The sequence below is a fragment of the Rhinolophus hipposideros genome (genome assembly GCF_964194185.1).
Source record: "Rhinolophus hipposideros genome assembly, chromosome: 2".
NCBI classification, from domain to species: Eukaryota; Metazoa; Chordata; class Mammalia; order Chiroptera; family Rhinolophidae; genus Rhinolophus; species Rhinolophus hipposideros.
Genome location: NC_138048.1, coordinates 108161630 through 108187263, shown reverse-complemented (window position 1 = coordinate 108187263; position 25634 = coordinate 108161630). Strand labels below are relative to the sequence as shown.

The 25634-nt window shown below is 53.9% G+C and overlaps 1 protein-coding gene across 6 annotated transcripts in view; it reads right to left on the bottom strand.

Moving 5' to 3' along the window:
- Nucleotides 1-5983: 5983 nt before the first annotated feature.
- Nucleotides 5984-25634, bottom strand: part of SLC37A1 (solute carrier family 37 member 1) — a 50090-nt gene continuing 30439 nt past the window's right edge. For all 6 annotated transcript variants that reach the window (XM_081068589.1, XM_081068592.1, XM_081068588.1 and 3 more), the window contains 10 exons: nucleotides 24084-24215; nucleotides 21409-21499; nucleotides 20191-20253; nucleotides 19628-19713; nucleotides 18616-18664; nucleotides 17348-17421; nucleotides 14588-14666; nucleotides 9450-9547; nucleotides 7465-7529; nucleotides 5984-6976 (listed from right to left, as the gene is read on the bottom strand). In XM_081068589.1, the coding sequence (XP_080924715.1) occupies nucleotides 6961-6976; nucleotides 7465-7529; nucleotides 9450-9547; nucleotides 14588-14666; nucleotides 17348-17421; nucleotides 18616-18664; nucleotides 19628-19713; nucleotides 20191-20253; nucleotides 21409-21499; nucleotides 24084-24215 (753 nt within the window). In that variant the 3' untranslated portion in view covers nucleotides 5984-6960. The remainder of the gene's footprint in view (nucleotides 6977-7464; nucleotides 7530-9449; nucleotides 9548-14587; nucleotides 14667-17347; nucleotides 17422-18615; nucleotides 18665-19627; nucleotides 19714-20190; nucleotides 20254-21408; nucleotides 21500-24083; nucleotides 24216-25634) is intronic.

Genomic DNA, 25634 nt, shown 5'->3' with positions numbered 1-25634 from the left:
CTGGTCAAATGTGGTGGGGGGTCATCCTCCCTCTGTGCTCGGTCCGTCCCCTTCCCCAGCTGCCTCTGGTTCCCCACGTGTCCCCTTGCCTAGGTGCTGAGCTGACACAAAGAGCCTGCCCTTCAGTTCCTTGTACCACATTAAATTCGATGAGAAGCAATCGGACCCTCTGACAGCCCAACCCTGAGGGGGACCCCAGGAGACCTGCTGGGCCCAGGTGCCCAGGTGCAGGACGGGGCACATCCCAGCGGGCCAGCTCCTCCGGGCAGAGCACGTCCCAGGAGCTGGGTGTGGCCTCTCCCCCATGGGAACCAGCGCTCGGAAGCCCTCTTGTGGCAGCAAAGGAAGAATCTAGGCTGCAAAACAAAGGGAAACAAAAGCAGGGCCTCAGCCTTTCAGACCCCCAGGCAGCTGGCCTCCCCTGAGGCCACCACCCTCAGACTGTGGGGCCCCCGTCTTCCACTGACCATGGTGCAGACCCCGGCTGGGCACTGTGGCACCACGGTGCCCCCCAGGGTCTGCAGCGATGGCACTGGTCACAGAGCGAGGATGGCCGCCTGTGCTGGAGGGCACGAGGCACACGGTGCTGAGAGCAGCACTGCAGAGACCAGGGGCACCTCCAGCGTGCCTGGAGTGGGCGCTTGCACAGGATGGGGCGGGAAGCAGACCGGTGGCCAGCACACCTGCATCTGGGCTCCCCTGTGCCTCTCTCTTTGGGCCTCAGTTTCCTCAACTGTCAAGTGACCTCTGAAGTCGCCGTCAGCTCTGACATTGTGATAATCTGACCAAAACTGAACCTGTTACTGTTTCACCCAGAACTGGCTTTCCTGCTGACCCTTCCATTTCTGAAGCTGCTGTCGCCTGTTCAACACTTCCCCAGCTTCACGCTCCCCGCTTCCGGTATCTGCACCAGAGCCTCTGCGCCGAGGACCCCGCTCAGCACCGCCCCCATCCCTGAGCCCATCACCGACCTCTGCACCCACCTCTACTCCAGCTTGGTGCTCCTGGCCTCCGCCGCCCTCCATCCCTTGGCTCTGCTTGTCAGGAGAACCCCAATCCTGTTAAAATCCCTGGCTCGGCAAGGACTTCCCCTGCGTGGTTTGTGCCACCGTGTCCCTGAGTCCTCTGCTTGGTGTCCCCTCCGGGAGGCCATCTGGTATAAAATGCCTTTCTCCCCATCCTGTCCTTTGCTCATTCTGCTTGTTTCTTCCCAGGACTGGCCTCCCTGAAACGGCCTGCTTGCTTGTAGCTTGTTTCCGTCTGTTGTCGCAGGAGGGCAGGGGCTGCTCAGCCTGTCACTGTCCCCACACTCAGTGCTGGGCCACGGGTGTGATGCTGAGTGACACCAGTCCACCAGTCAGATTTGAAATCGTGACTCCAGGCACCTGACAGGTGTCTTCGTGGCCTTCAAGGGCAGGGCCTTGTAGAGCTGGTGACATCCGATGTCACTGACGGTGTGGCTGCACTCACGGAGCTACTGCGTCATCTCCTGGAAAATGTACTCAGAGCACGACCATCCCAGGACAGCAACGTGCACAGAGTGCTTCTCTGCTTCCTAGCATCACCCCCTGCTTTTGACAATAAGGCATGCCCAGTGTAAGACAGGTACACAATATGGGGGTGTTGATAAGCCAGGGTTCTCAGAGAGAAACATCCAGTAGGGGAATCTCACACACACACACACACACACACACACACTCACGTCCCACAGACTCCACTACGCAGCTGCAGCCGCAGGCAGGACTGACATCCCCGGGGCCGGCGGGCGGCCACCTCTGGGGCAGGGCCTGATCTGGGGTCCGTAGGCAGCTCCTCCTCCTCAGGCAAAACTCGGTTCTTCTCTGAGGGCCTCACTGACTGAGCCAGGCCCACCCAGGGCAGCAAAGATAATCCACTGCCTTCACTTGGTCGGATGATTGAGGGCAGTCACCATGGCGACCAGGTGCCTCGAAGTCACACCTGGAGTCGTGTTCGACTGTACACCTGGGCACGACAGCCTGGCCAAGCTGACAGAAAACTCCCCATCACAGACATGAACAAAGCCTGGAAGGTTCTCTGAAACCCGAGAGAAGACAAGCGGCCCAATAGGAAATGGGTGGAGACTGTAAAGAGGACGGCAGGAAGAGGGGACCCCCGTGGCCGTGGCCGACACTTCCAGGAGTCCCTCGCCCTCACTGGTTGCATTAGATGAACCCATCCAGGTCAGAGTGTGTTTACTTAGAAGCGCAGGGAGGCCTGTGGGTACTGCTGGGGGCCTGGTACAGTCTCTCTTGCTCCGACACCGGTTACACAGTTTCTGAGCTATACACAGAGGCTATAAGGGGCTTCTGGGCCAGGACCTGGCTCAGACGGGTGGAGAGGACGCCACACACGTGGGGTCACACATGGTGATGGAGTCAGTACTGTAGTTCCTGCCCTTTGAGCAGGTTGCTGCTTCTCGGGGTCACCTGAGCACGCAGGTTTCCTGGTGCAGACACAGCCGATGTGTTTATACTATACTTATGGTTGTTTTAGAGTGGACTCTTTCTACTTATTACAAAACAAAGTTACTTCATGGGTACAGGTGTCCCTCGGGGACCAGAGAGAGGTGGCGTTTGCACAGCACCGTGACTGCACTAAATGCCACTGTCGTGTCCACCTGAAAACAGTTAAGTACGTGCTGTGCACATCTTACCTCAGTGAAAACAAAGCACTAGAGAGCAGGAGCAGCTGCATGGCTTCCCGGGGCCATCCAGCTCCTTCTGACGGCCTCGAGGACATTTTGGGGAGTGGGTGTCACCGCTGCAGACCCCGCACGTCCTCAGGCCTCGGGCACAGTGACTTCACAGAAGCACGTTGGATTTTTCTGGGCTCCGCTCCTCCGCATCAAACCCCAAGGGCCTGCTAGGACAGGGTGTGGCTTCTAACAAATTACAGAATATCTAATTTGGGCTCACAGAGAACTTCCAAGAGGGGCAGGGCCTCCTGGGTCATTGACACGTCAGGAGGAAGGTGACAGGATCTCAGGCTCTGCAATTCCCAGTCAGCTCTCACTAACAGTCACTGATCCTTCTGGACGACAGCTGAGACTCCCACAACTCCCCTCGTGCCTTGCTCCGGGTGTGACCATTGTGTCAGTGTGTCCGGGAGGAGGCTGGGACCGTGGCAGAGGTCAGGGGATTCTGGGTGGGCACGAGCTCCGTCCCCTCTTCCCCTGGGATGCTGAGGAGAGCCGAGCTGCCCAGCCCAGCCCTGTCCCAGGACGCCTGCTCCCGCCGTGTCAGCTGCCGACTGCTGTCACCAGTGTGTGCAGTGCCCACTGCGCTGGCTCCCAGCGAGTTCTGAGGGCGGCGCTCCTGCCCTGTGGCGGATCGCTTCAGATGGTCATGGCTGTGCCTGTTTCAGAGTTGGGCTTCCTGTCTGTCACACATGCCAGCTCCTTCATTCTGTTTTGTGTGTGACAGAGTCTGGCTCCCAGCGGAAGGTTCCCACTGCGCTCAGGACGCCTTCCCCGAGGGACCTGGCAAAGGGGCTCTCCCTGGCCTCGGTAGGCATTCCTGTGCAGTGGCTGGGAGGAACGGCCCGGGGGGACAAGGCCAGCTGCCCTTACCCACAGTGCCTTAGAAGCATATCAGACAGTATGAGCCTTCAGGGGACAATGACACCAAGCTGACTGGTGAAAGGATAACTGAAAGGAACTGATGGCTGGAGTCAGACAGCGGGGCTGGCCCTGCTTTCGGAAGGCTTTGCAGGGGGAGCTCGGAAACATGCTTTTGTTCTTTAGTGGGTGGGCCACTCTGGAACACACCACACAAGGACGTCCACCTGGCAGTTCCCCTAAACTGGCTGCGGAGTTTGGAGGGGCCCTACCAGGCAAGGCGACCAGGTGGCCCATCCTCCCCGACGCCAGCCCTCCAGCCCAGCCCTGGCTAGCCAGCAGGACGGCCTCATGGGACACGCCCAGAGCAGTCCTGTGCTGGGGACTGACCGCTCTGCAGTCGCCGAGTTGAATGTGAGCCTTGCACTTGTGCTTTGTCAGTGAAGTGGGGGGGACAGTGGAGCATTGCGGGGGGCAGGGGGGGACAGAGCCCCAGCTCCCTTGTGATCCCGCCTCCTTCTGCCTCCTCCAGCGGAAGAAAGGAACACATTTTAAATTTCAGTACCTTGAACAGCACTTTTCCCCGCGTTTTGAAGGAGGGGCCCACGTTTCCACTTGGCTCTGGGCCCTGGTGCAGAAACAAGCCTGTGGATGGACGGACGGACCGGCCAGGCCCCTGGGCCCGGAAGTCAGGCTACTGAGGCTCCTGTTACCTCATGAGCAGGTGGGCAGACTGGAGCACCTGCAAACTCCTACGGCAAGCTGGCAGGGCCTGTCTTGAATCTCACAGTAAAAAATTAGGACTTGTGTTTGTTGTTCAGTTCCTTTTTCCTAGCAATTTATTTTTATTGGATTTTACAGTTGGCAGTTGGAGGGGTGGTTCCGGGTTTTTTACTTTGAGGGTGCTTCTCATTACGTGAGCTGCTTCCGGGACTGTTTCCTTCCTTTGTGATTGGAGGGCTGTGGTCCCACCCTTAGCTCTTTCACTGTTCCTGTCACCAGCTTGCATTTCAATCATCCTGGGCATTCTGTGCTGATTTCAGTAGGAAAGTCTTAGTGACACACAAATTCATGAGAGGCAAAGTCAAATTTCCATATGAATGCAAGAATCTCAGCTACTGCTCCGGATGAAATGAAGTGTTTTTATATTCAAATCATAGGTCATGATGAAACCTTCCATTCCTGGATCAAGAATGTGCTTCAGCTAAAGGCTGTAAAAAAACAGCTGAGTGTACTCATTTTCAAAGAGGGTCGACTCCCCACTTCTAAGGGCGCCCGTGGTCCTTCAGCGTCTCCTCAGGGTCCCCACAGCAGGCTCCCGGCAGCCTGTCCCTGTGCAACAGCGTGGGACAGGGGTCTTCTTTAGTCCCCATTTGGGGAAAACGACAATCACCAACCACCTCAAACTGCCTGTCGCTAAATCACAGGACATGGTGGCTATTCTTTGGGGAAGGCGCAAAATGAAGTGGGTCTACTAACTCCTGCCCTGGGCATCTGAGCTTTCAGGCCTCAGGGCGCAGCGGACTTCAAACACTTACTAAAGGAGCAATGTGCACTACCCTCCCTTTGTTGACTCAATTTAATTCGCAAGTGAACACCTAGGATGGACGCTGCATGGTGAGCTAGGGGGCTGCAGCCGTGACCCTGGGGCTGGGCGGGGAGGGGTGCTGAAAGCCAGAGGCAGGAAAACGGACAGACGGACAGACGGCTGCCCTGGGAGAACAAAGGCAAGCAAACACGGGTTGCAAAGCAGCAACCTGGGAGCTGGATGAAGTGTGTGAGAAGCTTTAAATGTGTCCGTAACTTCTGTTCCTAAGGAAAAAGCAAGCCTGCTTGTGAGGACACTTGCCACCCAGGAGACCTGCCTCCTGTGGCCCTTCCCTGGAGAGGAGCAAGAGCACGGGTGGGAGTGAGGGGGACCTGCGGCCACAGGCCGGACCACTGCCCTTCCTGCCGCCGTGAAGGGTGACGGCAGGACTCTCTCAGCACGCAGAAAGTGTTCACACACGGCATTTGGCTCCCAGAAAAATGTGCATCATGCAGACTTTGAAGATGCTTGTTTCTAACAAGTTTGAAGGCCCGCTCTCCACTGTGCGATTTCAAGTGCAGCCCTGCTCCTCCCGTGTTTGACATTTGTGGTCAAGGACAAACCTTGGGATAGTCCTTAAATGGCAAGAGTTGCGGAATCAGCAGATGCTGTGTTGCTGGGGCCTGCGCTCAGCCTCTGTGACCTCCATGACCATGCTGCAAACCTGGGCGGCCTGGTTCCGGCAGGGCAGCCCTTCTCTGCTGGAACCGGTCTCAGCTTCCGGCTGCAAAACCACTGACTGTGCCCCAACCCCGAAAACCAAGAACACGCAGTTCTATCCAGAAGTTTTCTTTTTTTAAAATAATGGAAACACGATCAGGAGTAATCACCATTCTGCTTGAGTTTTTTACATTTTATTTCAAAGGGTGGATGTTTGCTAGGCAACAACCGAGGGAAAGGTGGCCAGAGAACAATGGCTGTTTTAATAAATAACCCAACGCCGTTCTGTTACTGCCCTTCTGTACCATGGTACACATCCTGAATAAACAATGCACTCTGCTGCCGTGCAGGTAAGGATGGGTCCGGGTGTCTGGCGTGTCATGGAGTGCAACAGACTCTGCACTGGGGACCTGTCCACTCCCAGCCCCTCAGCAGGCACCAGCAGCGTCACGGCCCTTGGAGCTGGGACCACAGGAACATTGAGGTGTTCTGCGGCTGGCCTTCCGGTGCCCGCGACCCACACAGGCCGAGACGGCTTCACCGCCACGCACTCTCATAGTGGTTTCCCTGGGCCCTGGTAGGGGGAAGGAAGCGCCGGCAGTCTTCAGGTGATGTGACAAGTCCAGGGCCCTCTGCGTTTCTGATCCAGCTGTCAGCTCTCTTGTCCTCTGGGAGCCTGGCTGTTAGCTGGCTGCTATGTCACGCACGCTGCTGTACTCTGTCTTCCACATGGCACGTTCAGACGACATCAGGGTCCCCACCGAGCCGCCCTCACCCGGTGCTAGCACTCGACGCTGAAGTACCTGAGATGCCGAGGGCACCTGCGCGCCTCACAGCGGCCCAGTCGCCCCCACAGGCCGTGGTGCAGCTGCCAGTGCCCTGCCAGGAACCTGCTCGTCAGGCCTGGGCGCACCCACGGCCGAAAGCACGTCCCAGGACTTCCTCACTGCTATCCTGGGCCCCACGGCTCTCTAACCAGTACTAGGAACTCTCAAGGTGTCTTCTGTGTCTTCTAGGTAGGTGTGAAAGGCAAGAGTAAATCGTTCTTTTCAACACAGGATCCTTTATTTGAACTTTCCCTTGAAAGACAGTTTGTGAAGGACGGGCCCAGCCTCCCTCCACGGGACCCCACGGGTCAGTGTTCCTTAAACCTGAAAGAAAAGGACAGAATGGCAACTGTCTACACAGCCAGCAGCCGGCAGAGGACAGATGCTGAATCCCTGCCAAATGCACAAACCCCACAGGGCGCCAGTCCCCCTCCCCTACGCCAGGGTCTCCCTGACCCCACCCCACAGCCTCAAGGGGACTAAGGGGAGAGCAGAGGAGACAGGAGGAGACAGGAGGCCAGGCCAAGCGCTGGGGCTGCGATCTGGGGAAAGCTGAGCTCATGGAGAACAAAGGGGGCCATTCCCTCAGTCTCCCACTCAGACACTGAGGAGAGGTGGCCACGAGCACACCCCCAAGAATTCACTAGGAAAAAAAACAGGAGTGTGAGCAGACAGGCAGTGAGGGGCAGACATGAGCTGAGCCGTCTTTCCTTCCTTCTTTTAGGAACAGCAGGTGCAGAAGGCAGATAAGCCAGAGTGACATTCTCAAGCTGCACTTTAATTACAGGGAGAGGGGTCCCTGGGGGACTTACGGAACTTGGTCCCCCGTCGCCAACCCTGAGCAGCTCAGCTCCTTGTGTATGAGGCGGATCAGGAACTGCACCCAGAACAAAGACAAGACCACCTGTGACTGCGGCAGGGACGCTGAGTTATGGGGACACGCCTGCTATCACCGTGAAGACCCTAGCCCTGTCCCACTGGAACCCACCTGCCTGTGGCTCCCCCACAGCACACACCAGGGGTCTGCCCCACGGAGACACTTCTTCAGAACATAAAAGACTTGCCTAAAGAAGAGCAGCGGGAGCCCCCTACCCGCCCCCCAAACTGACACAGCCAGCCTGAGGCCTGGCCCTGAGTCACTACGGAGGATGGGCTCCCGGAAACAGGCTGTCAGGACAGACTTCAGCCTGAATGACTCCCGATGCAAGTCATGGTTAAAATGAAATGAGTCCAGTCCTAACATGTCCAGACTGGAAACAGACAGAAAATAAAGACAAGGTGACCCACAAGCACAGTGACGTGGGGGGTGGACGGGGGAGCTGCACAGGTGAGAGTCGGATCGGCTCCATCAGCCATCAGCGCTGGGAGCTGACCAGGCTGTCACCGGAACAGCCGTGTTTTGCGAGGAAGCATCTAGAGAGCGCCTGGCCCCGCCGGAACCAGGAGTCACTGAGCCGCTGTCAGGCTCCCCCAGGAACAACTCCAGGTCACCTGGGTGAGCTCTTCTTCACGTTCCTTTTAATGCTAAAAGGGCTCACAACCAGTTTGCAAGTCCAGACTAATGACTGAATGCCACACTAAATTTAACTGCTTTTGTGTGTTTGAGGCTGTGAATCTAGTCTTTCCCTAAGCGTGACACCAGCCCCCCAGAAAAGTCCCCCCCCCCCGTGGAAGGCAATGACCTGGGGCTTTGAAATTGGTTCCTGAGTGAAGTCCTGGTTCTGGTGGCCCACTTTTTAGAAGGCCTGGGGTCCTCAATCCCAGGAGGGACCTGTGGGCCAGGAGGTCCTCAGTGTGTGGGGGGGGTGAAGGGGGTGCTGGAAGTTTTCAGGGCCGACTTAAAACCCGGGCAGCTACGTGAGACCGAGCCTCAGTGAGAACCCTCGAAGCAGACATGCTCATTTTCTTAGATGCTGAAGGTTCAAGTAGGAGCTTCAAAGGCCCTCGAACCCCGCCTATGGGCGCAGGCTAAGGAGAACAGGTGTTTCTCCTGCAGGTAAGACGCGTGCCAGCCACTCTGCCTGACTCGGGGGAGTGTTCTCGCAGTTGCAGTGCTAAAGGCAGCATGTGGGACATGTCCGGTGCCCCACGTAGTGTTGGCAGCAACAGTGGCATTTTGTTAGATAAATTGAGCCCTGTGAATTTGAACCCCATCTTCAACTACCAGCATGGCCTGCTGAGTTTGAGGTGGTATCTCATGAACATGAATTCTACCAGGTCCCAGATGTGAAGTGTTAGTAGGAAGAAACCTATGATTATAAAGAGCACTTCGTTAAGAGAAAAGAGGAGCAATTATCTGCTGTGCAACCTGCGGGATGGAGTAAGTCGTCAACAGCAGCAGAAATTCTGCGTCATGACAAACATCGACTTCTAAAACGAGACAAAAGTTCTGGTCTGTGCACACGGTTCCCAACGGGGGGACCTGCCAGCGATAGGCGTTGGCCGATGGCTGGAGCCCGGTGTGACGTGAATCAGAGAGGCTAAGCCTTGGATGTGCGCAAGACCACCGGGTTTGACCACTGCCACGGCCAGTCCCACAGGCCCCCCAGGGCACAAGGTCAGGGGCTCCTGTCCCTGGTCTCTACCATCCTGCCAGCAACTCTAGCCACGGACGGACCTGCTTCTGCTTTGGACCTCTGTTAAGCCAGAACAAGAAATGGTCTTGGACTGGGACCATTTACACAAGCTGGCATATGTCCCAGGCCCAACTTCCCTGCGGGCAGCAGGAGTCCATGGGAAAAGGTGTCACCAGAGATGCTCATGAAACGCCACTTGGATGAGAAGCCAGACGACTTACCAGTAAGGCACAGGCATCTGCAAACATGAGCATGTAGAACACGTTGTTCCATCCAGACGGGGAGATGAGCCCAGCGAGCAAAGGGCCCAGGGCCGCACCTGAAACGAGGCAAGCGGCACACAGCGTGCTGTGTGAGGAGAAGTCTGGAACGTGGCCCAAAGGCTACGCAGAACGGTGCTCACGCCCTCACTCATAAGGAAAACCACAGGAAAACAGTGACATCTCATTCTCACCCATCAGACTGGGGATCGGATATCAAACTTAATTGTAGGCAGTGCTGAGGGCATGACTGGCACCTTTTTCTAGAAGCAAATCTAACAGTACGTATTGACATTAAAATAATTATAAAGAGCACATGCTTTTGATCCAATAATCTCATTGAAATTTTTTATTATAAAGATCTGAATCTAATGCTATAAAATATTATTTGGGAAAGTGTGGGTAAGGTTTGTATGTACTAATACTGTATCGGCGTTAATTTCCTGATTCTGTTCACTGCCCTGTGGTTATGTCGCAATTCCTTGTTTTTAGGGAACACCTACTCATGCCATCTTTATTGGAAAATGGGCAGCGTGTCTTCAATGTACTCTTAAGAGGCTCAGAAAAAACGTGTAGTGTACAAATGCGTGCTTATATGTGTGTGTTACAAATATGTGTGTGTGAGAGAAAGGCAGATGGTAAAACAAGTACAGTAAATGTGAATACTTTGTACTTGTTTGCAGCTTTTCTTAAGCCTGAAATTGTGTGAAAATAATTTTTGTCAAAGTAACTTTTTATGTCAAAATAATTTTAAAGAACTGTAAAAACAAAAGAAAGCAAATACTCTGCAAGATGCCCAAAGATTCCCGTGAAGCATGCCTGTCGCTCGTCTGGTGGAATCTTTTCCTACATGAGCCTGGAGCAAGTTGTGATCCGTGTGTAGGTGGCTTATTGTTTGGTTTGGGAAGTGGGAAGCATTCACACCAAAGCATGAACTGAGGTTTGATCTCAGACCCGAAGGAGTCCCGGGCTTTCCTACTTTATGTACTGACGTTCTTTCAAGTATTTACAAAGCGCACTTACTACTTTTATAATCTGAGAACCAACTGTATGGTTAAGTCTCAGAAGAATTTCCAGGTAAATGCGGCAGATTGTTCTATACCTCTCAAACACCACAAAATGGACCCTAACTGAACTGGACAATTATAACCAAAAGAGAAGGGCAGATGAGAGAAGGCACCGTCCTGGAGGATGGAATTTGAAGAGCACGACAGCTGACACAGGTACCAGTTTCCTTGTTCTAGAGGGGGACACAGGGTTTCCCTGCTCAGAGCCCAGCCTGCCCAAGCGCAGGAGGCAGGGGAGGTGGGGCGGGAGAACGGGAGTGGGTGGTGAGCCTTGTATAAGGCACTGTTCCGTGTCGTCCCTGCACCCTCCCCTGATGCCAGGTTTCTCCTCAACGTCACTACTCCAGTGGCCCCCTCCCTGCCCTAGGAGAGCAGCAGCTTAACATCTGGAGAATCTGAATCAGAGCTCTGGGCCGGGGACACCAAGGACAGTGTAGGGCCAGGATGAGGCCCCAGCTGAGCCCAGGGAAGCAGGAGGCCACCAGCTCCCGCCCAGCAGCTGCCCACCTGTCCGCCTGCCCACACAATGACAGGATGCAGGCAGCCAGGCCCACACCCCGTGGGCACTGGGGCGTCTCCTCCAGACCCCAGGAGGATCCCACCGTCGTGAAGACCAGCAGTTCACACGCCCTTCCATACGGAAAGGGCTTCTGATACGTGCAGTGTGGCCCATTCTTAACTATGAATATATGAGGGACAACCATGATCCACCTGTGTCTGAGGGCGGCTCAGCAAGCTGCAAGGAGGGGAGCCTGCAGGGAATAAAGAACCTGGGGACGAGGAAATTCCCAGAGAACTAACAGAAGACTGAGGTGGACCATCTGAAGGTCCTGCTTTGTGTCTGAAAACCAATTCCGTATCAGCAGTCACGCTGGACTCAGTCTGACACACACTGCAGCCAGGAAACAGGAGTGGGATGCACTAACGGGCAGGAAATCCCGAATGAAGATTCAGTGCTGAGACACAAAATGAAAAGTTCAATGCAAAGCTTGGAAAGTCAGGAACATCTCTGAGAAAGTAGAAGACCAGATACAGGTAGGAAGGGAAAAAGAAAATGGAAGGATTCATCCAGAAAGTTTAACATCTGAATAATAACTTTTCCAGGAAGAAAATACAGAAATAATAGTAGGGGAAACTTATAAAAAAAAAACAAAACCCAAAAACAGAGCCCAGTTTCTCAGAGATGAGGGCATGTGTGTCCAGACTGACTTGTCCCAGGACACGGGTGTGAGGGGGAAAAGGCCCATAGGTTTCCAAGGGAAAACCAGAGGTCAGAGAGGAAGGCCCGGGCTAAGGCCCCCAGTGGGCTTCTCCACTTGACAAGGGAAGCTAGAAGGCACTACAATCTGGAAGGAAAAGGACTGTCAAGCTCGAATTCTGTATCGACAAACTATCCATCAAGTGAGAGCAGAATCCAGACACAACAGACTTTCCAGTTCTCAAAACCCCCTCCCGTGAGCCACTGCTCAGGAAGCTACTAGAAGACTTCTTCTAGCGAGGAGGGGTAAACATGGGATCTCGAAAGCAGCGCGATTTGGGCAGGAGATGAGAGGGACCCGTCTGTCCGCCCAAAGGAGGTGCTGAAAGCTGTTGGGACCCTGGGAGCACAGCGAGGTGCCTGCTCGGGCTGACCATGGAAAGGTGCTACGACAGAGGGGTCTGGTGGGCGATCGTGCAGGAAGGCGACAACTGTGAAAGCAACTTGAACACCAGGGCAAACGGGGCATTCGTCAGTTTGGGGGAAAACAAAAATTTGCATATTAGAGGTGTATAATTAAAGCCATTTCTTGGCTCAAGCGTGCACAACAGTAACGCAGCCGGGTAATTGATGAGGCTGGGGAGAGGGAGTACGTGGGGGGTAAAAGAGGCCCCTATTCCCCATCTTTCCTGCAGGAGGACAGTAGACTGTGTCCCAAAACAAATGAATGAAGAAACATGAATGTACATGCAGAGAGGGTCAGGAAGGACTGCTGAAAGTGAGGCTGAGGGCACGGCTGTTTGCATAGCAATAAGCTGCTAGGCCTATTCAGCTTCTCAAGTTACAGTATGCTTTCCTTTGATAAAATAAAAAGTAACTTGAACAAATTCAGGGCTCTAACTTCTCAGCATAAAGCAGGCAGAAGGGACAAGCCACGCTCCCACTGCGATGCGATTCTAAGCACAGAACAGATGAACTTGTCATTGGAACCATGCGGCCGCTGTGGGGGCGTACCGACATAGGTACAGTCAGTCCAGCTTTGCGCCACAGAAACCAGTATTTACAGCATTTAATACACATCCAGGACGCTCTCTGGTGAGCGAATGTTTTGCTAGACAGTGTGCATTTCCACTCAGGCCTTTCTGTTTCTGTCTAGTTGGGTAGCATTGACGGAGAGAAATAATGACAGAGACGCAGTGGTGGGCAAGTGTGTGCCGTTTCCATGGCGACTGTTTCCTGGGGCCCCAGCACACGGGAGCGGCAGAGCCTGCAAGTCCGAGTCCCCATCAGGCCTCTGGTGTGGGTGTGACGCCCACTGTGGTCAGCACGTAGTGTGCTCAGTGGAGAGTCCTCCGTGAGGGAAAGGCACTCAGAGCCGTGCTTTGGTTTCTCCTACGCAGCTCAGGGCTCCCCTGCCCCTTTACAGGTGTAGCATTGCCCCCCTCAGCCAGGTACTTCCCTTGTTCTGAGAGAAGATCAAGAAGAGTATGTTTTTCCGCCTAATTCATACCTGCCCTCTTTTCCAGCTCCCACCATCTGCTTGGTGCTGCCAGCAGCGCTCCAGGGCAGCCTAAGAACGGGCTTCACACGGGGAGCTGGCCTGACTCACAAGGGCCTCCAGGGGCAGCAGGCAGAACGGCCGTTCAGTCCCAGTTCATTGGAAGCGCTCTGCCCAGCAGTCCTGACTTCTGACTGAGTGAGCCTTCCAGGCTGGGAAGTTTCCCCGAGTGCTGCATGAGCCGGGAGAGGCAGCCATGCCACCCCGCAGACGCCCGTCATGGGGCACAGCACCCGCCTCCCTTTCCCTAGACATGACCGCAGGCCCCAAGAGGTACCCAAGGGGAATGGTCTCACTTTCACATAAACATCACATGTGACCCCTAATGCCGTCCAGCAAATTCAAAGTCAGCCCTGGATCCAGCAAAATGAAGGAACCAATGAAGACAAAAGTGGGGCAGGCATGGCTTTGCAGAACGCAAGGAGCTTGAGCCCGGCCTTCTGCACAATGGACCAGGCCTGGTGTGTCTCAGAACAAACAGGGAAGCCACAGTAAGCAGCTGCTGGAGCCCCTGGGAGAACCTGCAGGCTGAGGGTAGGTAGCCAGTCTCTCTGAGCCCTCCCCTCACTGCCTGGTCCTGCCTGCGAGTCCGGGTGTCTCAGAGCAGCCAGGCGCTTGGAGGTCATGCAGCCTAGAGAGCTGCAAGATCTTTGGGCAGGGAGCCGTCAGTGTGCGTGCTCCTTGCACAAAGGCTCCAGAAAGGTCAAGAACTTTGCTGGCAGCCTTCTGATGGGCTGGGGAGACCAGGCGTGGCGGGTTACCAGTTCCCGCCTGTGCACCTCTGAGGGATGAGCTGCTATGTTAGCACCTTTCTTTCCTCCAGGATATGCTACTGAATTCTGTCCAAGAACCTTAATGAGGCCGGTAGCACTGAGAGTCCTGTGTGCTTTGGGACCCATTAGTTTTCCTGTCATCTAGATTTAAATAAGATCCTGTCCTTGAGATGACAGTGATAAACAGTCACTGAACCAGTGCCATGGGTCATCGTTTGCCAACTGACATCTTAAATGAAAACCTGCGTTCTTTCAGACAGAAACTAGTTCCAACCAGCCACACGCCCATATCATCTCTGGAATCATCTGACCAAAGAGGACCGAATGCCACACACCCACGTCTCCTGGGTTTGCATGTGCTGCTGACCCACATATTTTAAGAAGGCCAGCTGATCCTAAAACCACCAAAGCAATTGGAACTCGTGGCATCTGTTAATTAGGACGGGACAATGTGGTTCCCCCATGACCGCAATTAACCTGTAGAGCTAAAAATATGCACGTACCTACAGACCCGGTCCCGTCGATGATGGCGGTCACGGTGGAGAGGGCATGGGAGTTTCCTTTCAGACTTTTATGAGTCCCCTGAAGACAGGGAAAAGCAAGTGTGAAGCATGTCCCAGCAGCATCAGTGGAACAAATAAACCTACACCTTCCATATGACAATCAATGCAAATAACTTTGCAAAGAAATTCAAAATGTGGGATACATTCCATTAGAAAATTTAAACTCCACTCCATCCCAAACTTATCTTGGAAAGGCAGGCAAAGTTTCAGGGGTTGTGAATAGTCAAAAATCATCAGAAACACTGTTGAAGCATATTCTAGTTTAAAGAACTCTTAGAATGCTCTCCAAATAAACAAATATTCAGCACAATGAACATCTTCCCCGAGGCACATACCAACCAACACGGAAGATAAAAAGATGAATGGCACTGGTGCCCCATCCCTAAGCTGTGCCAGCGTTAATTAATGTCCACTTCCCTGTTTCTGGATTCTAGGGATTTCTGTGACTCGTGCCAGATGGCTCTGCTGTATCTAAAACTAGCCGATTAATGGCCGGTGCCAGGGAGAATGGGGAAGAGGGCAGGACCCAAGAGACCAACGCAGGGGCTCAAGTCCAAGTGACAGGTCAACAGGAGCACTGGTTTGCAAAAAGCCACCCATATAAGGTGGGGAGAAAATCACAAACTGAGGACAATAAAAGGAAAAAGAGATGAATCAGGAATTAGTGCTTGGATGCCTAAAATGACAAAACAAATCAAAGCTTTTCAAAGTAAATACTGAGTACACGTACCTACGTGTATAATATGAACTAAAGCATACACGCAAAGCGATAATCATCCATAATCCACATTTTCTGGAGTCTAGAAGTGAAAGCTGCTTCTCCGCCCTCTGACCCCACGGGGCAGACCACTGCTACTGGTCTGCTGTGGACCTTTCTGGAACATTCTGTGCTCATGCAGACAGCAGCATGGACATGCTTTGTAACGGCAGTCTGAGGAGCACTCTCTCCACACCAAGGAGGACCTGGTGGGCAGGGGGGCGCCCTGGGGCAGATGAAGGTGAGAAGAGCTCATCCCCAGTGCTCCTTTGCTCTGCTTCTCTCTGCTGAGTTGGGGACAGGGCCACTGGGTCCCCGAGGTGCCTAGGGCTGTCAGGTAGCCACAGGTGTGGCCCTGAGGGCAGGTGCGGGACTGCAGGCTGGCTTGCTGTGCTTTCTAACCAGGAGAATGAGCGGAGGCTGTGGTGCTGGCCCGATTCTAGAAGAGGGCAGGGCCGCTGGAGTCAGCAGGCAAGTTCCTGGGACTCAGGAGCTGACCCGCCATCCTGCCCACTTCCGGAGTGTCAACTTCCCGGGAAGTGCTTTTGGTTTTAAATGTCCTGGGAATGTTAGGCCCAGATTCGCAGGAAAGTTACCCACTTCCCTGTGCTAATCTCACATTGTTACGCTTATTAGTTGTAACCAAATACCCACTAGGGACGCACCATTAACTAAAATCTACACTTTATTCAGACTCCCTTGGTTTTCATCTAATGTCTGTCCCAGGATGCCATCCAGACACCACGTGACATTTAGTCACTGAGTCTCCTTAGGCTCTGCTCGGCTGTGCCAGTTTCCCAGACTTTCCTTGTTTCTGATGACCTTGACAGTTTGAGGAGTAGAATGTTCCTTTACTGGGATTTCTCTGATGTGTTTCTCATGATTAGATGGGAGTGTGGGTTTTGGGCAGGAAAACTAGAGATGAAGTGCCATTTTCGTCACGTCATACCAAGGGCATGTGTATAAACATGACTCATCACTGTTGGTGTTGACCTTGACCACCTGCAGAGGTCGTTTGGCAGGTTTCTCCATGCTACACTTCCTTTCCCCGTCCGCACTGTCCTCTGTGGAAGGAGGTGACACCCACAGCCCCCAGCTGAGGAGATGGGAGACGCATTCCCCTCCTGGAGGGCACAGCATCTGCATAACTTCTTCTGTTCGGGAAACGGGAAACGACTCTTCTCTCCATTATTTATGGAAACTACTTTTTAAAAAGGGATTTTGTATTTTAGTGTCACGTTCCCTTCAGATGCCCATGACTGCCGAGTGACCTGTCTTTCCTGTCAGGTAGATGAGAGGGGGCTGCCTCCTCTGGGGTTGGACTGGGGTCTCTATGCTCGGGAGTCACGTGGCCCCTTGTCAGCAGAGCGGCCCCTTCCTCCAGGAAGAATGGTCAGCCATCCCTGTGGACCCCAACCAAGGCCATGGGTGATTCCTGCCACCATGGTGTGGCATTTACCATCCTGCACATTAACTATTTCTGTACCACATAACTTCCTCTCGGGAACATGGCCTCCCAGGGTCGGGACCCCATCTGGCTCATCTGCAGTCCCCACACCAGCAGGGGGCCAGGTCCAGAGTGGGGGACACAGGGAGGAGCCAACTCACTGTCGTGGCCTGGGGCAGACCCTGAGGTGTATGGCCACCAGCCCATGGGGCCAAGTGAGGGCAGCACAGAAGAGCGAGCCAGAGCGCTGGCCTGAGACCTCAGATGCGTCCTTCCATCTCACCTCAGCCCCTTGCTTATCGAATGTGGCTGCCATCTCCCTCCCTTTATTTGCTTAGAAAACTCAAAGCAGCATAAATACTAGTCATCTTTTAAAAAGGTGCTCATATAAACTCGCGTCTTCCTAATAGAGACCATCATTGTCACGAATGGAAGAGGTGACCCGCACGGCCAGCATTTGGCCCCTGGCTCTGCGCTGAGACGTGCAGTCACTCACCAGGTCGGCGGAGACGGCGGTGGTGATGAGCGCGTACGGCCCACTGACCAGGGCCCCGCTGAGCAGCAGCATGGCTGTGGGAACAGAAACCAGAGGGGTTTAGTGAGCAGAACCTAGGTGGGCACCCTGGTGTCGTGCACAGGTCCTGGCCTGAGCTGGATGTGGGCAGGTGCTGGGAGGGCGGAGCACACATCTCTCAGCTGGCAACTGCATGGGCGAGCGTCGTACATGCCTTTCTTTAGACTCGCCCTGAGATGTGTTTTGTGAGCCCAGCCACACCTCCCTCAACGATTCAGGCTGTGTTCGGACCTGGAATTCTGTTTCCTCTACTCAGTGCACAGCAGCTGCTGACACATGGAGAAGGGGCGAGAAACCTGGCATACGAGTGCAGACGTGACCCGGGTGAGCAAATGCTCCCTGCCGTCTGCGTCGGCCCTCAGCAGCCACAGCCCTCTGCAGTGTTAAGGACCTCCTCTCTACACACCCAGCTGCTGACGGCGGCTCCAGGGAAGCCTGGAGCCCCGGCACAACCGAGTTCCCCCAGGCAGGACAACCACATCTACTTCTGAAACTCACAGTTGATTTCCTAGACTGTCCTCTAGGCTCCCTTTCCTAAATGATCTGGGTTGACATTCCTCTGTGCAGAAGCTTTTGGACTGAGAGGTCACAGAAAACTCAGTGATTCCCCCCGTCAGCAACCTGCATTCGGGGTAACTTTCAGTGGGATCACACACAGCCTCCACCTCTTCTGATCCCCACTGCTGGCTTGTTAGGACAGAGACGATATTTACTGGGAGTCAGAGCCGTAGTTTGAGAGTGCCTGACTGCAGGAAGTTAAAAATAGCCCCGTAGTATTATGTAAGTGCCCCAATGGCGGGCAACAGGAGCCCATGGGGAGGGGACGGGCTGGGAGCCTGACCCGCCCAGCTCTGCCCAGCTCTCACCTGCCAAGGGTGCAGCCTGCTGCCTCGCAGGTGACATCTGGCATCTGCGAGTGGCTCCTTGCCACCGGGCATGCAAGGCTTCTCACTGCCCCAGACCAGCTGGCCTGTACCCTCCCACACCTGCAGATGGTCAGGCCTTATGCCCAGAGCAGGAGTTCCCGTGGGCCCCACCCAAAGAGGGACACGGGACTATTTTAATTTAGCACACCATATGCTCCAGTTACACCAGATAAATGCTCCTTTGTTAATTTTTTATTTCATTTCACCAAGTCATGCGGTCAAAAAGCGTGTGAGAGAAAAGAGGGAAAGGCCTTGTGGACTCACCTATGGTGGCCTCCAGACCCATTTTGCTGACGGTGGAGAATATGTAGAGCTGTGAACAGGTGAAAACAGTGGTTTACTACAAGTAGCTGGAAGGCTGCCCGGGAATCTGTATTTCTGAAAAGCCAGGAGGTGACTCCTAGGCAGCCAACCGGAGAGGGGACAGCTCTAAAACAGAACAAAGGCCACGCTGCCCTAGGTAGGTGGGCTGAAGACAGGTGTGCATGGTGCGGCCAGCCCAGAGGCTGCAGCCTTGTCCCAGACACCTGGGGCCTGGTTCTGCTCACTGGCTGGGGACCCCGTGGGCACCTCCCTCTCTGAGCTCCGGGCAGAAGCACTGGGTGGGGGCAGTGCTCCCTGAGCTCCGAGTCCAATCGCTTCCTGCGCAGGCCATCCGCCCCCACAGCTGTGCCCGAGGACATGGGGGTCACGTGGCATGGGGGCCACACACAGTCAGCTCTGTAGCAAAGGCTCTTTGAGTGTCTATAGTGGGCAACACCCAGGCCTCCACAATGACTGAAAAGCAGGCCTGGTTTTGGGGACAGTCACAGCCCAGTGGAGTGGCAGACGGGCAAATGCAAGTCAATGAGTAATAATATATGTGCTATTGTTGTAAAAACAGCGATGACGTAACAACGCTTCACTTCATGCTCACAGTGCCAATGGGAGGTCACACTGCTGTCATCCTCCTTTTCCGGACAAGGAAACTGAGGCACAGAGGGAAGGCCACATGCCTGAGCCATGCACTACTAAACTACAAAGCGGGGTGAGCCCAGTTATGGTCATGATGGGTGGGGGGCTGGGAAGATGCCCGGATCCCACAGATCAGCAGGAGGCTGCTGGGGGAGGGAAGGGGGTCAGGGGCGAGGCAGCTGGCGACCTCAGGGGGAAGCTGGGGTTCTGCAGGCTCGCGCGGTGTGCTACGGGGTACTTTGAGGCCATGAGCCATGCACAGAGCAGCCTGGGCCGGGCGGACAGGTGGGTGAGCGTTTGCTGGTGGGGGGGGCAGGCTCACCGTGGGTGCTGCGAGCAGCAGCATGAGGCCGCAGGTGGAGGCCCTCTTCTTCAGTCGATCTGAGATGACGCCTGCCAGGATCCCACCTGCAATGCAGAGGGCTGGGTCCTGAGGTGCTCGCCTCCCCGGCAACGCTCCCCGGAGAGGAAGCAGAACAGTTACAGCAGCAAGAAGAAAGGGCTCGGTGCGCAGTCCCTTTCCATATCCCCGTCAGCAGGAAGCTGCCTCAGCAACGCCTGATGACCGAACACGCCTATGAGGTTATGGTCAGACGGGAGTGACCGGGACGGCAGCTCCCAGGGAGGCAGCGGGGAGTCTTGGGTCTGGTTTTGGGCGGGTACCACAGCCAGTCTGTCGCCTACTGTGAGGTGTGCACCTGTCTCTGGCGCGTTCAGAATCAGGGCCCAGGATGCAGGGGAAAAGGGAGGTCCACTCAGGTGCCACGACATCCTGGGGCAGACATCCGCCTCCAGGAGTATGTCGCCTCTAAGAGATCCCGGCCCCAGGTGTTCGGACGCCATCCTTAGTGTTTGTGGTGGGAGGACGGGTCGGGGTGGGCTCACCGAAGATGCCGCCCACGTCAAACAAGGTGGACAGCTCCCCCGCCTTCTTGGCGTCCAGGTGATCTATGAAAATGACCAGAGTGTCACTGTGGGGATGATCTCACATGACATCCTTGTTTCATAAGCATGATTTAAACCGAGCAGCACCTAGAGAACTCAGACGGCCAGAAAACAAGCAGTCCAGCACGGGGGGACATACAGGAAGGATGAAAACGAAACACTCTTAGGCCCAAAGGGATGTGCCCGCCGAGTCTAACTAGTAGCTGACCTTTGACTCAGTGTAGCCAGAGGTACACGCTGCACAGGACAGTGCGCTGACTGGCAGGGAAGGATGCTCAGAGCCCCCACAACTCCTTACTGCCTCCCCTTCCCTCCCCCCTCCACAGGCCCTGTCCCTGCTAACATGGGACTGTCCCCTTGCTGCCTCTCTAACTTCCATCCCTGTGAAATTCAGCACCCCCAACCCCGCTTATCCTGATGTCACTGCTGGGAACACATGGCCTGTACTCTGCAAACCCTGCATTCCACATTTCTCCTCTGTCGCAGTCACCAGAGCCCCAATCTCAGGGGGACACCCAGAGGCTCCTTGACCATCCCCCATCCTGCCCACCCCCTGCCCCCTCTCAGCCGAGGTTGCGGCCCCTGCACTCGAGAACTGCTGGGCCCTCCTCGTTGTTTTGTCATCACACAGTATGTACGGCAGTGCACACCACACTGAGCTGGCACGTCCGGTCACAACCTATGGTTTCAGCCCTGCTGGACTTTGGAAATAGGACAAACTAGCCAGAATTAGAGCTCATCTCCAAGAAGCAATTTCCAGGTCAGATTATGAAGCATTTATTTTCTCAGATCCCCAAGGCCTCCATTTCTGCTCACCAGCTGCTGTGACCCAAAGTCCAGTGTAGCCTAAATTTAAAGGCAGGCTGCCCCAGAATAGCAAGAACCTCATGGAACTGGTAACCACAGCCGGGACGGAACATGTCGGACCTTTAAAGCCATCAGGGCTGTTACCATGGCAACAAAACGTGCATACCTGAATTCCCTTTTTGTCTATACATTTCGACTAATCAGGTCGTTTGATTCAAACGTGTGTCTCTTAAATTGCCTGGCATCACGCGTGCTTTCTCTTTCCAAGCCTATGGAAACCAGCAGGTGAAAGTGCATTCGCCCCAGTCACTGCCCAGAACTGAACGCGTGCACTTCGCGACAGACACTCACCGACATTCGTGATGTAGAGAGGCAGCCAGAAGAGGAAGGTGTAGCTGACGAGCTTGGCGAAGAGCAAGCACAGGGAGAACTCTACCACACCCTGCAAGAGAGGGTCCCCGGGTTTCCGTAAACATGCGAGAATCACCAACGACCTGATTTCAGACACGGCCTGCAGCTCTGGCCTGCCATTAGCACCTCCAGATGTGGCAGAGGGGACGTGTGGCTGCACGGCGTGAGGTCACCGGACAACTGCCCAACAGACTGTCAGAGCACATGGCTACCTTGTAAGATTGAAACCCAGCATCCTTCCTTCAGATTGGTCAGTAAGTACGCACTGCTCAGATTCTCACACCATGGCTGAAAACTTAGCTATTAAAGACCTCTGGCAGTAGGGGACAGGCGTCTGGTTGCTGTATGTAATGGCTGTTTCTTTCTGCCCTGAAACAGAAAACACTGCAAATGACACTGACTGGAAACTCATAGAACTAACAATTCTGCCCATTCTGGGAGACACGCAGGCCAGCGCACCCTGCCTGCGACTAACAATGTGGGTGCTGGGAAAACGGTACAGGTCTGGCTGAGGAGCTCAACACTGAGTGTGCGGCTGCTGTGACGTGCCTGTCAGTGTCCACGTTAGGCTGGGCTTCCGAGGGCAGTGGCACTTGTGAGGCAATTTCAGGTACCACCTGGGAAGTCTGAGTGACAAACTGGTCCCTCTGAGTCCTGGTCCCCCTTCCCCCGCCCCCTCCTCACGCTGTACATGCACAGGGACGCCCGTCACGGGGTGAAGAACATGCCACTCCACTAAGTGCCTCTGAGACACCCGCGTCAGTGTCCCCACGGTGGACCCCCCCAGCATGAGGACGTGTGTGCCTTCTTGGGCCCATGACTAAGTGTCTCATTCAATCCTTAGAACAACAGTAAAGACGACGCCAGCCATTGGCCCGTATTGTGTACCCGGGAAAGGAGGTTCAGAGTGGCTCACACACTTGCCCGGGACACACAGCTCGTCTGTGGCAGGACCTGGACGAGCCAGGCCAGGGCGCTGAGCTTCTTCTCCCCACAACCTCACTTGTACTTTTATAACCAGTGTGCACCCTACTCTCAGCAAAAGTATTTGAGGCAGCTACACACGACCATACAACAGAAAGGTTACTAGTTGTTATTAATAACACAGTTTAAAAATAACTTTCTATTTAAAACCAGCATCTCCTACAGGCCAGCCCACAGATCTCTTCAAGGACTCTGGTTACCAGGCCTGGGCTCAGCAGCTCCAGGGGGCGTAGCAGCCCTGGTCTCATGGGGCGCTGGCAGCACTTCCTGTTCTACAGCAGCTCTCCTAACCTCCTTCATTTGTGACCTGTCCTGCAGGTTCCGGGCGCAGTGTTTACGCCCAGCCCACACCATCCCCAAGGGGCCTCTGGGTCGGGGCCCCGCTGTGCCTCCTCACGGGGACCCATCAGTGAGACGGGGCTGTCTGTGTGAGCACCCAGGGCCCGGAGCCCAGATGTGTGCCAGCGTGCTGCACAGGCCTGGCTGTGCTGCCCACGTGGGCAGGGCTTGCTCTTTCCTCTCCAGCTGCCCAGATTCCGTCTGCGGGAGCCCAGGAATTTAACACAAGGAAACGCTAAAACGGTAAGAGCGCTCATCACTGCACACTCCCCGCCACTCACCGGCCCTGTCTTAAGTAATCTTCTCCCCGATCTCTTTCACATCCTGTCACATACAGGTGGCCCGGCCAGCAGGCACGACACATGCCTGATAGCTCAGAGTCAGGGCCAGCTGCTTCACCACGCACCAGCACCCCTGATTTTAAATAAAGAACAGCCCGGGTTCTGTGGACTGTTGCCTTTCTGTCTCCACGGGTGGCTCCTTGCCCTTTCCCTGGGTCCCTGCACACCCTCCTTCCGTGAGCACCGGAGGCCAATCAGACCAGGTTGATGCTCCTAAAAGCACTTAAAGGGTAAAGAGAATGGAGCAGGCTCCCCCAGGCCACAGAACACAAGGCGATGACAGTGACACAGTGAGGAGGACAGTGCCTCCGGGGGCTCACCCTTGGGCCAGGCAGGGAGCAGCAGTGGGGAGGCCTGAGCCCCAGGGCGTGAGGCCAGAGGAGCCAGCTTTTCTGGTTTTGCAGGTGCAGATGAGAGGCCGGATCTGTCTATGAAATTTCTGAATTTCTAAGTGGAGACAGCCAATTTCAAAACCTTTTAAACATAGGATGAGGCGAACAGAAGCTGCAGCGTTGCTCAGTGCTGCCTGCACGCAGCCTCGGTTCCTGCTGTAGATTCCTGACACCCGCATCACAATCATGACTGCTGTTTTTATTTATTTATTATTATTATTTTTTAATACTTAGACGTTCATCATTTATATCCCTCACACTGTGAACCCCCCTCCCCCCATCCACTATCCCTCCGACCTCGCACCGAGCCATCACATTATATATATAAAATTATAGTTGGCATTCATTAATGTTTAGCTTCTGGTGTACAATGCCATGATCAGGCATCCACAGTATCCCGAGGTGGTCTCCCAAATAGGACACGTGTCCATCGGATACCCAACAAAATCTTTACAACAATGACTGCTGTTTTTAAACATGGTTATTCACACGCCGGCTTCCTTTCACAGAGGACGCACAGAGGACCCTCTGGAAACTCTGCCCAGGCACATGTACTCACGGGAATTTTCAAGGCCCCAGTGAAGCTGATGGCAGCCATGGCACCGCCGCCATCGGCCGGGAGGGTGACAACGTGGTTCTGATGGACGGGCCGCTTTCCATCTGACAGCAGTAAGCACTGCATCTCCGGGTCCTGGGGGCGAGCACCATTGAAAAGAAGCAAGAAGAGAAAGGTCACCAGTTCCTGGGTTGAAGCGAGGCCAGAATTCCTAACGCCAAAGTTGTCCCACCACAAGTCCTGGGGACATGATGCCCTGGACAATATTCTCACCGTGGTCATTGCTTTATCATCATTAGCATCCACATGGTTTTAGGAAATACTAACTAAACATGCAAACCCTTTGACCCAGCAATTCTAGGATATATTTGCAAAAATAATTTGAAAAATGAAAAACTACTTATACAATAAAATGCATGTCACACCACCACTGACGAAAATTGGTAAAGTACATTCATATAAATGACATATCTTGCAGGAGTTAAAAATAATTTGTAGATTTTAATGACATGGAAAAATGCTTCTGACACATTAAATAATAAAACCACTCAAAACTGCATTTTCATCATGATGTCAAGGAATGCTGACATAGGTATCTGTACAACCAGGTAACCACAGGACGTATTTACAGAAATGAGGAAGCTAAATTCTAAACTGGGAATGGTTATTACCAAGCAGTGGAATTACACCTAATAAAACACCCATTTTTATGAAAATGTCAGCACATTCTTTACATGATCTGTATTTTCTGAGGAGTTCCAAAGGAACATATGTTATCAGAAAAAAGACTATTTTAAGATTCATAAACCAATTCTGACATTTTGTGAATTCTGATCCTGGACGTTCCCAAAGGGCGTTTGCATTATTAAAGTAAAAAAAGTGGACCCAACTCTGGGTGGGGTTCCAAGTCAGAGCAAGGATGATCCAGAATGTTCCTCATGCGTGCACTATGAAGTTCAAGGGCTTACAAAGAAATGTTTCTGTGTGTTTCAGACCTTCCCCCAAATCAAACAGCTTTTATTGCATTCATCTCACTGCGGTGTATGTGGTTGGATTCAAAATGTAGTTAAATTAAAAAAAGAAAAAGAAAATGATAACGCATTGTCAAATCTGTCTCTCGAAATTTAGAATGCCCTTCCGGTGAAAACAGAACTTTGGGAAAGTGGGTGGTGGTGACAGCAAGGGCAGCCCTGCACAGGCAGGAGGGTCCCCAGCACTGAGAGGCCACGGGGTGGGGGTGGGTGGGGGGGCTGGCCTGGGGAGGAATGCATTCACAGACAGCCTACCCACTTCCCAATGCTAACTCCACACAAGGGTATGGGAACAGGGAACAACGATTTGAGTTTGGAAAGAAACCTTTCTCTTATGAATCACACTAGCTGTCTAGTTAGGAGACTAAATGAATAATTCTCAACCCTGGAGTCTCCTGGGACTTGGAGCGACCGGGGTGGCCAGGCTGCACTCTGGACCCAGCACAGCAGTCCCTGGGCAGGCCCCCAAGAGGCCAAGGCAGGGTTAAGGCTGAGAACTGCAGGACTTCACCAATTTTTTTAT